Source organism: Anguilla rostrata, chromosome 11 (assembly GCF_018555375.3).
Source record: "Anguilla rostrata isolate EN2019 chromosome 11, ASM1855537v3, whole genome shotgun sequence".
Lineage (NCBI taxonomy): Eukaryota > Metazoa > Chordata > Actinopteri > Anguilliformes > Anguillidae > Anguilla > Anguilla rostrata.
The window spans coordinates 23,682,072-23,693,914 of record NC_057943.1 but is presented as its reverse complement, the minus strand read 5'-3'; the positions used below and the strand labels follow the sequence as shown (position 1 = coordinate 23,693,914).

Here is an 11,843-nt window from a genome sequence, read left to right as displayed (position 1 = left end):
GGCAAATATCCCTCAAAATATGAATAGTGTAATTAAGAAAAATTATCAACTCATTAAAATTCTAGTATTGCAATTGTGGTTGGAACAAAAGCCAGCATGCGCATTGGTCCCCCAGGGCTGAATTTGAGGACCACTGAACTAATAGGTATTCCCAAATCTAAACAGAACAACATAGCAGCAGTCACCAAATTACTAATACCAATTTAGCACTTGAGTACGCACACTCCTTGCACAAAAATAAATATACCATTAAATCTACTCCCAAACTCTGTACTTTTGCCCCAGTCAGCCAGTTGATGTTGTTTCGTCACCTGCCTTAAAATTCGCCTACAATACAAGCAAGGAATAAGAAGTAATAAAAATGATTATTGTAATGCTGTGTGTGTGTAGTATAGTTGAATGACATCAATTGCTGTTAGAGGACATTTTACATGGAATATTACTCAAAGTTAAAATGCAAGTTAACAAGTCAAATTTCACCTCAAATGGAATCTACTTTACTTCAGAGACTAGAAATTTGCATTTGCATCGTCTAATAAGCTATTACACATGTTACAGAAAACATAGCTTCAGCATGGGGGAATCGTAATTTCCCTGGCATCAAATAAGTCCAGACCAAACGATCCTGGTGTGAAAGCATCCTCAAATTGGCTTTATTCCCATCTCGCTTTCCCCGGGACATTGCTTCCCCTCCCCCAACGTCCCCTTGCTGCAGCCAGTAGTATGGAGCAGGATCACCTGACATCCAGAAGATGAAGAGAGGTGGGTCTCATATGTTGAGTGGTGTCTGCTGGAGGCTAGCCATTTTCTTCGCTAACTCGGTTTGGCTAGGCATGTCTGAAGGTTGAAGTTAAATAAAATACGTCTTTTGAATTTATTATATATAGTTTAACTGTTAAAATATAATTCAGCAACTCTTCTAATGAATGTTGGTTTGTTTCCCCACAGGTTCACACTCAAACTGGGCGTTTGTAACACTTATCTACGGGCAAACCCAATTCCCAGAATTCAGTATTTTGGCATTTGTGGATGATCTTCAGGTGCTGTACTATGACAGCAACATCAAGAAAATTATCCCTCGAAGCCAACCAAGCTCCACAAAGGAAGTTGAAGATATTATGCTTCTAGGTGCAAACATTGTGGTAGAAGACATTTACAGTGGCATGAAACATCCCACACATGTAAGGTTCTTCGCCAATCACACTGGAGGTGAGCTGAGTGCAGGCAGGTGTTCAGTTCAGGCCCCGTCCACATTCAAAAGACCACATTACATTAAATTTCATTACACTATTATACAGAAGGGCCATGGTTTGTCCGTAGTGTGCCAGCTTGCCATACTGGTAAGTTTCCTGTTTGCTGATTTAGAGGATTGTTCAGAGATGGGATGACCCTATGATCTAAGTTAATTTTTGGAGAAAATTAGAATCTGTGATAAGGTTGTGTGACAAAAGCTACAGCTCAAATATAGTTGATGAAGCCCATATGCAAGTTGGCAAAGTGAGCCAGTTATATCATCTGCAGTAAAAAAAATATCCTAAATGTAGGGTAACGGTACATTCACAGAATCAATTACTAACACAGCCAGCAGTAAGAGGGCATTATGACTGTTTCTGTGAATCAGTATTCAAAGTTTTGGTTTTGTGAGTAGACTAGACTAAATGTATTCTTATTATTTTATACCAAAGTGTGTCGAGAACATACCGTAGGTTGATGCTTGAAACTTCTGGCTTATTTGCCTTCCTATTTTTTCTTTGTTTTGAAGGAGTTCGTGTTCATCAGAAGCTGGCTGGATGTGTGCTGGACAATGACAAGTCCAGTCAGGTCATGGTGTGGGATGCTTATGATGGAACAGAAGCGATATATTTTGGCAAGCATAATTTCACAGTCAACCCTCTATGGCCACAGCTTATGTGGATCACACAGGTAGCAGAGATTTTTCAAACGGATTTAAGAGCTATTTATCAGCCTATTTGTATCCAAATACTGAAGTACTATCTGGAGAAAGAAAAGAACATTGTGCTTAGAAAAGGTAAGGATTATAACCTATAACATACACCTGACTAAAACGCTGGTAATGTTCATTACACCCTGATATACTGTACAGTGTGGAGTTACTGTACTGTTACATTGCCTGTGGCCAAGAAAAATTGTATGCCAAAGGTTTGGATTTAACCATATATTTTACCTTATTTTGTTACCTTAGTATATGTTGCAGTTCTGATTGGTTTGGTAGGGAGGATCTTTGGTCTGACCTATTGCTGGAGGGCCCAGACCTGCCCTTTATAGTTTTAATGATTTGCATGACCAGGCTGTTTTCTCTTATTTTTTGTTATGTTTCATATGTAAATGATTTTCTGGCTAAATTGCAACTACCTTTTCTGGACTTCAGTGTTTTTGTATGTTGCAGTGCTGTGGATGTGAGGAAAGGTATATTTACTCGATAGCACCCCATTCGGTTATATATGGTCAAGCCCCCATCACAGAAATACCCTTTTTTCTCACTAACTTTTGTATATTTCCATCCCATGTGAGGAATCTCAGCTTCCCTGCGTCCCTGTATAACAGCTACTTCTCTGGCTGATGCACTGTTGTTTCCCCCCTCAGAGCGGCCCAGAGTCCGACTAATCCAGAAGACATGCAGGGAGACTGGAGTGGTGAAGGTGTGCTGTCTGGCCACTGGCTTCTACCCCCGGCACATCAACCTGACCATGCTGAGAGACGACCGTCCCATTCCAGACGAGGAGCTCATTTTCGGGGAGGTGTTACCCAACGGAGACGGGACGTACCAGACGAGGAGAACCCTTAGTATCAGTTCGGAGAAAGCGAGAGAGAAACACCGTTACACCTGCTCTGTCACACACCTTGCTCTGGACAACAAGCTGGACATCAACTGGGGTAATGCACGTAAATACTGTACATGTTCTGCAGCACATTATTGTATCATTGTGGAGTCAGTGGGACAGGGTGGAAGAACATTGCGTTTTGTGCAAGTGCATATTTGTAAAGTCTGCTACTTTCCATAAACATTAACCAATTTACTTACTGATTTTGTCAATGTATTACACTGTTTTACAGAATCAGGTGAAGGCGCTAATGTTGCAGTCATCAGTTCTGTGGTTGTAGTGCTGGTTCTGCTTCTGGTTCTGGTTCTGGTTTTGATCTTTGCCATCTCTGTGTTTATCGTCTGTAAGAAGAGATGCAGAGGTGAGGGCATAACCAGTATTTATGGGTATGTGTGGAATGGGGAAAGGGTGTAATATTGTTTTCCTGATAAATTTCTCTTTTTACAGGCATCTAGACCTCCTTTGGATACTTGCTTGCTAAAGGTAAGTGTCTAAATATTAATGTTTACAGAGGAGTATACTGTTCTGTCCCTTCTGAAGATGTATCACTGATGGTTTGTGCTCTCAGTTTCAGAGTCAGAAGACCCAGCTTCACACTCCTCTATCATTTAAAAATCCTTTATTGTACCTGGTCAGGTTGAGTAATTTTCTTTTTAGTATTCAATGGAATTTCAGACTCTGCTCATGATGCATATTCCTCCAATGATACACCTGCTTAGACACATTTTTGAATTGTGTGTTGAACACCGACTCAATAATTTCAGTTCTTTAGCCTTCACCTACCTTATTTGAAAAATGGACCAGATCTATTGTGAATGCAGTTACTAAGAAAATTAAGTGCAATTAAATTTAACTATTTTGCTTCAAAGTCAAATTATCGATTGTAAAGTAATCCCTAGCGATCAGTATTTTGATACTTGAATGATTTCTATTTTATGTGTTAATTATGAATCTGTGGTGTGTATCTTGGAGGGTTATTTTGGAGTGTAAAGGGAACTATATTGCAATCTGAAACTTTGGAATCCCACTCTGGAATCCTACAACCTAAATATTACAAGTACAGAGCAATATTTTAATTCTCACACCTGGAAAATATTACACTCCTATAATTAAGTGGAATTGTAAGGCCGTGGATAAGCGCTTTGTCTTTGCAGTGTTTCTGTAGAGTGAGCAGACATCTCGAAACAGCCAGCCGACACAAGGATTTGTCCTCTGACTGCTTTAATCCCTGGGAAAGGTATGGATTGGCTGTTACTCCAATTTACACAGCACCGCTTAGCTATAGCTTTTAGGCTAGCTATCTTCCATTCAGCAAGAATACCAGAAAACTGCTGCTGCGTCTCCATGCATTTTTTTCTCTTTTCTTCCCTTCCACACGGCGCCACCTCCTCTCTCTAAATTTTAAATTTACGGAGGCCTTAGTTATCTGGTGATCTTGACATAGCAAAAGTTTTCTTGTGATCTTGTGCCCTCCCATAATTCCAAATTGCTACAGTGAAAATGCACAAAATCCCGTACATGAATACCTGGGAAGGTCTTCAGGAATATTTTGGACTTTGCAGAAAATTGTTTGATTTCATAATTTTATTGAATTTTAAAAAGTGGTATGTATAAAATTGAATTAACATTTTGGAGGATTTTACCATCCCATGAATCCAGAATACTACTGTGAAAACACATTTAACTTTTAACTTTTTAATTCGATTATTTTATGGAATTTTAATTTTAATATTTAATTGCCATTTTGGAGATACTCCATTGTATAGCATTTAATACTGCATTCTGGAGTATTTATTTATTGGCTTATTGAAAGCGGCAGTCGTAATTTTATCTGCGGTAGATTCGCGCCACAAAGAAATTTACTGTAAAAGAGTAGGCTATTGTAGATTTTTAAGTGCGGATAGCAAGTAGTAACTTTAGATTTACTGTAAAGTGATTTACAGTAATGTAGACCGCGCACAAAATTTTTAAATGCGGATAGCTGGTCCGATCATGCAGGTGCAGCTGGCGTGACCGCAGCGACGAACTGTTTGTGGGTGGTGGAGAAAATGAGGTGGGAGAGAAAAGCTCTTAAGGTGTGGCTGTCAAACGGCCATGAAACGTCAGGAAGAAGTATTAAACTCGGATCCGAACGCAGCCGGGAAGTTTGGAGTGTTGGGTTTTTAAGAAGTTATGGAACGAATAACTGCGCTTCTTTTTCTTTTACAGGCGACAGTAACTGTTGTCAACACAGGTAACATATTTAGGCTATATTCATTGATTTATGACGGTTTGAATAAATCACCTGCTTGTTTGAAAGCAAACCACGCACTTGACAGCGGTGGATGTTTGTGCGGTTAAACAAGCTTCCCAGTTGAATGCAACGGATTGGCTTGGCGAATTTGTAATTAGCCTACGTTACTTGTTTTCACGTGAATGTCTTCGGTATAAAAAACATTATACTTAGCAACGAAATTTTTTCTACTGTAAAATCAAACCTATTCGTGAACTTAGGATTCGTAACGTGTAAAAGGCGTGTTAAGCCTGTACTTCGGCAAAGAGCTGTGTAGAGGGTTCTGTTGTCTATGGTAAACGAGAGCAGTGTGAAGCTAGCGACAGTAAGGACTTTAGCGCGGGTATGAAATTTTCAAAATAAAAAGTCCAACGATAAAACCACTATTACGTTCAGCAAAATGAAATTAATTAAGGAAAAATCGGACTGCAGTTGTTCTAAAATATGAACTATTCGTTTTCTATTTGTACAATATTAAAACAACTTCGATTTTCAACACAGACATTCTAAAACTATTCACAACACTGATATTAATTTCAAACAAATATGTCTTATTTTTTCCCCAACATTTTTAACAAGAACAATGCAAAATTTTAAATGGAAAATTAAAGATAAAATACACCCATTACTTAATTATTATTTCAATATCCAATACAACATTACATCAGTATATGAGTTTAACTGAATGGTAAGGGACTAATTCGAGTAATTTAAAATACATTACTTCAACATTCTGTGCTACCTTGTAACAACTATGCAACTTAAAATAAATATGAAAATGTGGCTGGATATTGCACTAGTATGGGAAGGAGAATAGGACAGTATTAACACTTGTTTGTAAAGGAGAAAACATCACACACAGAATATCATGGCTGGGGTATAAGAATTCAGTACATAGGTGAATTTCATTCAATTAAATCCCAATTGCTTTCTGATAGCAGAACATATATAATGCGCTGCTGTCTCCCCTGGACATGTTGTCTCAATGATATGGGGGTGTTTTGAAAACCTTGGACCCTCCACTCTTCAGATATGGTGTCACTTATATCAAATAAGCGTCATAGAAAATGTGGCTGGGGTTTGAATATGCAGTACATAGGCAAATTTCATTCAATTAAATCCCAATTGCTTTCTGATAGCATAACAGATAACATGCTCTGCTGCCTCCCCTGGACATGTTGTCTCATTGATATGGGGGTGTTTTGAAAACTTGGACCCTCCACTCTTCAGATATGGTGTCACATATCAAATAAGTGTCATCGAAAATGTGGCTGGGGTTTGTATATGCAGTACATAGGCGAATTTAATTCAATTAAGTCCCAATTGATTTATGATACCATAATAGATATCATGCTCTGCTGCCTCCCCTGGACATGTTGTCTCAATGATATGGGGGTGTTTTGAATACCTTGGACCCTCCACTCTTCAGATGTGGTGTCACTAATATCAAATAAGTGTCATAGAAAATGTGGCTGGGGTTTGAACATGCAGCACATAAGGCGAATTTCATTCAATTAAATCCCAATTGCTTTCTGATAGCATGACATATATAATGCGCTGCTGCCTCCCCTGGACATGTTGTCTCAATGAGATGGGGGTGTTTTGAAAACCTTGGACCCTCCACTCTTCAGATACGGTGTCAATTTTTTCATATAAGTGTCAGAATATGTTGCTGGAGTTTAAACATGCAATTTCTCTGCAAATAGTGTATTCCTATCTTCTGCTAGTACGGTTGAATACAGACAGTTTTTAACAAGTGCACATACAAGTCAAACAGTCTTGAATTAATTAAAATCTCTTTATGAATTCAGAATATGACACACATAGTCATTAGTCATGATACATTTCATAGCAGGAAACAGCCAGTATTGGACACCTGGGCTTGTAACAGGATGTAAAGTACAACTGGCCTTCACATTAAGAAATAACAATAATCAGTGAACAGAATTTTTGTAGTGACATTTTTTGTGTGACTTGTGTGAATTTAGCTCTATCAAAACAAGATGAATTTCATTGGGTGAAAATGAATAACCAGGGTTTTGGACAGCATGGCGTAGCATTTCAGAAAATTTCCGTGGAATTCTTGTCATGTATTGTGGACCTATTGTTTTCAAGCAGAACTGTATTGATTTAAGATTCAGGAAGCTTTGCATTGAGGAGTTAAACCAACAGTTTGAGTACTTATTGGAAAACGTGCATATTTTAGACAGTAAAGCATTAGATGTTGGCAATTCTTTGGTCCTCGTATTGAGGTAAAACATTTTGTTATTTTTCTGCGGTGGCTTCTGGAAAGACCTTCAAAGGAGTTTTGGGACTTTTTTCTTTTTATCCCAGGCTTCTTCTGGCTCTTTAAAAAAAATGTCTCCTTTTTCTTGTTTTTATTTTCTCACAGAATTCCTGTTCTCTGGCTCTATACAAATTGTATAGCTTCTCTATGCATTCATCAAGCCTGTGTTTTTAGTTTAAGAATAATGTTTTTGTATTCTTTAATGTGACCTCTGAAATTGAAGAGGTTTTATTAACATGTGGTGTCTTATTTTCATATGAACTTGAGAACCGTGACAAATTTCCTGAAAGCAGGTCTGACCAGATTGCAATTACAGACCTGCCAACCTTAGGAAAATATTTTGAGTACCACAATAGTCAGCGTAACGCTCAGTTCACATGCTTTCGCAACACTTCGCGTTGCATGCACAAACACACACACAAGCCTTTCTTCATAATTCTAGTTTTGATTGTTAAAGTGATCAGGCAATATTGTATAATTTGACCTGATTCTAAAATATCACTTGCACTGCACTGGGCTATATTATGATATACCTTCAAGTCAAAAGTTTGAGTACACCTGCTTAAAACAATTTTTTCATGATTAATATTTCATTATATGATATGTGTGCTTATACAAACAGATAACCATAAGTTAATTGCATTCACTTATTTAATAAAAATGGAAATAATTTATTTTGTATATTGTAACATGTTTTAATTTTCAAGTATTAAGTACAGAAAGTAAGTACAGAAACGTATGTTGTAATGTAAAAAAAAAAGAGAGAGCAGCTTCTGCTGCTCTCTCTCTCTCTCTCTCCTTGTTAGTATCCTCGTCATCTGACGTCATGATAATTTTCTAGCTGCAAGGCTGGTCGGGTGACTGGTTGCAATAATATGATTTATTTGGTAAGTAAGCAGTCTATAATCAAACTCCGTAGCGTTTGAGTTACTGCAGCTAAATTACTCCATCAGTTATTCACGCGTCTCGTAACGAGGCTAAATCGCTTGCGAGCTACTACTACGGCTAACTATATACACAAATTTATCTCATTAGGATATACCCCTTGAAATGCATCATCTCATAAAGTTACCGAATAAGTTTTACCGTTTTATATGTTAACATTACGGTCACATTTTTGTGCTTGATTATTACTCCCCACTTCCCATTTTACCTCAGCAATGCAGCGTTACGCCTCGGTGGATAATAAAGTACCGCTGCGTATCAGTGGATGTTGAGTGGGTAGGAGAGGGGTTACACAACCACAAGCACAAGGTCGTAGCATCTGGTTCAATCTGAGGGATATAGTTTGAATACCGAATAAATGTACGGTATTGTTTTGTATTTATTGGTTGTTTTCCGTAATTAAATTACAATAATATATATTGTTTGCGTAGTTTCAGCTGGCATTTCGTACCTGCGTATTTTGACCAGGAATTGCGTGATTGGTATACAAAATGCATGCAGGTTGGCAGGTCTGCAATTACTGGGAGGAAATTTTTTAAAAGTTTATCCAATAGAATAGGTCCAAAGTAGTGATTTTTCCCATTTCAATCCATATTTTCAGTGTTTATTCTTGACTCAGCCCCAACACTGTCAAAGTATTTTTGAAAATGGTGATTTTGTCATATCAGGTAATGCATCAAAGTTTTGTTCAATTGAGGAGTTCAGCTCGTTATATTCACTGCTGCTTATTTTCATAACTCTTGTTTTAAGTTTACTGATGGTCTCTGATACCCAAAATAACACAAACATCATATATTATTGCACGCATATCCTCAAGAGTGTTGGAATTAACAAGAACGCTGAATATGTACATTCCAACTTTATACCGGTCATCTTTTCCACTGTATTGTTTCTTACATAAATCACTTGATTACAATTCTGTAATCCAATCTTCCCCATATTGTTTTGGTATAATTTTTCATTTTTGCTTTTCATTTCTGACTTCCTTTGTTTTTTGGATAACATTTGCATCATGATTACAGTTTATTATCTGTGTCTGTCTCTCTTCAAAATGAGTCTTACTGTGTGTGTTTTATTCCATTGAATAGACTAAAGTCTTTATGTTCCCTTTATTGCTGAACCAAATTTGACGTAGTAGTGTAATGCTTCGACTTAATGCACAGGGGCGCTTGTAGGGCCATTGTAGAGTTTTTGCCACCTCTGTCAAAAAAAATTTATTAAATAAAACTCTGCCGTTTTCTGTTTTAACTACATGAATGGCATTTCCAATTTCAAGAATATCCAATTTGTGAATTTTTTTCCCTTTAAATTTGCAGTGTTGGTTGGTTTATTTTTTGAAATTTTCCCACCTCCACTATGCCCTTCTTCACACACTCCATAAAACATTGTCATATCCTCTCTTTCACTTGATCTCTCACCTGCTCCCTCATTCACTGCAAATGTTATTTGCTGTCCAAACACAACCCCCTCTTGGTATTCAAAATACCCCCCATATCATTCAGACATGATATCTGTTATGGTATCATAAATCAATTGGGACTTAATTGAATGAAATTCGCCCTATGTACTGCATGTTCAAACCTCAGCCACATTTTCTGTGATGCTTATTTGATATAATTGACACCATATCTGAAGAGTGGAGGGTCCAAGTTTTCAAAACACCCCCATATCATTGAGACAACATGTCCAGGGCAGGCAGCAGAGCATGTTATCGGTTATAGTATCAGAAAGCAATTGGGATTTAATTGAATGAAATTTGCCTATGTACTGCATATTCAAACCCCAGCCACATTTTCTATGACTCTTATTTGATATAATTGACACCATATCTGAAGAGTGGAGGGTCCAAGGTTTTCAAAGCCCCCATATCATTGAGACAACATGTTCAGGGAAGGTAGCAGAGCCTGATATACACGATCCATTGACCTATACTAGCAGTAGAGAGGAATACACTGTTTAGTTGAACCACAACATTTTCTATCAAATTTTCTATCATTTTTATTTGATATCTTTGTCATCATATCAATTTAGTGAAGAGCTGTATGCAGTAAATGTCCATCTCATAGAAAACACGTTTGCGACGTACAAAAATGCCAAGTTACTCACACATACAAGACATACACTGTCTATAACTCATTCCTTCAGACTGCCAAAATCCAGGCCTGCCGTTAAAAGTATTGATATCAAAATGACGTCAAGTTACGGTACTACAAACAATTTTTTTGTAATCTTACCATTTTACAATGTCATGCAAACTTTGTGTCAGATCAAAGTGTCAAATATTTCGAATTGCCTCATGGAACACATTGAAATTCATGTAGAAAACTGCTGGTGAGTAACTACAGGAAGCATATTTGTCCAGAAAACATATCTTTAAACTTGCTTCTGAACTGAATTTGAGTAAATGTACAAGTTTTTGTATATTTGCTATGTACAATAAATACTGCATGTAAAATACATATTGTACATACATAGAGAACTTCTTTATCCCCATGAGGACATTTCCCTACCCGCATGTTACATTCACATTTACAAACTGACATTTATACCAAGAAACATGCAATCATTCACGCAACGGAAAGGCTGGGCAGCGAAATACATACATACCAATACAAATTGGACATATATTCAATCAATCTTGAAAGCCATCCACACATATGTTTGTTCTGTCCAGGTACTGCATGCTTATACACACAGGGCCAAGTGACTTGAAAGAATTGAGGAAATACTGGGTAGCATTGCTTTGGAATACATCTTACTTAATTTCGGTGAGGCAAGATAACCTATATTGTTTGTAGTACTGTAACTTGGCGTCATTTTGATATCAATACTTTTAATGGCAGGCCTGGATTTTGGCAGTCTGCAGGAATGAGTTATAGACGGTGTATGTCTTGTATGTGTGAGTAACTTGGCATTTTTGTATGTTGAAAACGTGTTTTTTATGAGATTACTTAATTTCAGAGACTAGAAATTTTCATTTGCATTGTCTAATAAGCTATTACACATGTTACAGAAAAGATAGCTTCAGCATGGGGGAATCGTAATTTCCCTGGCATCAAATAAGTCTGGACCAAACGATCCTGGTGTGAACCCTCAAATAGGCTTTATTCCCGTCTCGCTTTCCCCGGGCCATTGCTTCCCCCCAACTTCCCCTCGCTGCAGCCAGTAGTATGGAGCAGGATCACCTGACATCCAGAAGATAAAGACTGGTCTCATTGTGTTGGGGTCTGCTAGCGGCTAGCTTTTCTTCGCTAACTAGGTTTTGGGTAGGCAGTTTGAAGGTTTAAATTAAAAAAATTGTCTTTTGAATTTTTATATAAGTTTAATGTTAAAATATTTTTAGCACTTTCTAAAGAAGTTTTTGTTTCCCCCCGGTTCAACTAATTTTGGGGTTTGCAACATTTATACAGGGGACCCAATTCCCAAATTAGTTTTTGGTATTTGTGAAAGATCTTTAGGGGTGTACATGACCAAAAACAGAAAATTATCTCCGAAG

General features: G+C 37.5%; 2 protein-coding genes across 3 annotated transcripts in view; both read left to right on the top strand.

Moving 5' to 3' along the window:
• Positions 1-26: 26 nt before the first annotated feature.
• LOC135234340 (hereditary hemochromatosis protein homolog) lies at positions 27-4,505 on the top strand. Its single transcript, XM_064298841.1, has 7 exons — positions 27-843; positions 949-1,209; positions 1,763-2,029; positions 2,605-2,895; positions 3,076-3,204; positions 3,291-3,326; positions 3,412-4,505. The coding sequence occupies exons 1-6, from the start codon at positions 753-755 to the stop codon at positions 3,296-3,298; spliced, it is 1,047 nt and encodes a 348-aa protein (XP_064154911.1). The 5' UTR covers positions 27-752; the 3' UTR covers positions 3,299-3,326; positions 3,412-4,505.
• Positions 4,506-4,879: 374 nt separating this feature from the next.
• Positions 4,880-11,843, top strand: part of LOC135234341 (major histocompatibility complex class I-related gene protein-like) — a 13,461-nt gene continuing 6,497 nt past the window's right edge. The window contains exon 1 of one of the 2 annotated variants that reach the window (XM_064298845.1): positions 4,880-5,076. In XM_064298845.1, coding sequence (XP_064154915.1) covers positions 5,016-5,076 — 61 coding nt within the window. In that variant the 5' untranslated portion in view covers positions 4,880-5,015. The remainder of the gene's footprint in view (positions 5,077-11,843) is intronic. The other variant, XM_064298843.1, reaches the window with a different exon arrangement.

Excerpts from the sequence above, each read along its gene's own strand:
- LOC135234340 (XM_064298841.1), top strand. The coding sequence starts at position 753 with ATGAAGAGAGGTGGGTCTCATATGTTGAGTGGTGTCTGCTGGAGGCTA. Across the intron at positions 1,210-1,762 it reads CTTCGCCAATCACACTGGAG|GAGTTCGTGTTCATCAGAAG; the intron begins GTGAGCTGAGTG and ends TTTGTTTTGAAG. Across the intron at positions 2,896-3,075 it reads CAAGCTGGACATCAACTGGG|AATCAGGTGAAGGCGCTAAT; the intron begins GTAATGCACGTA and ends ACTGTTTTACAG.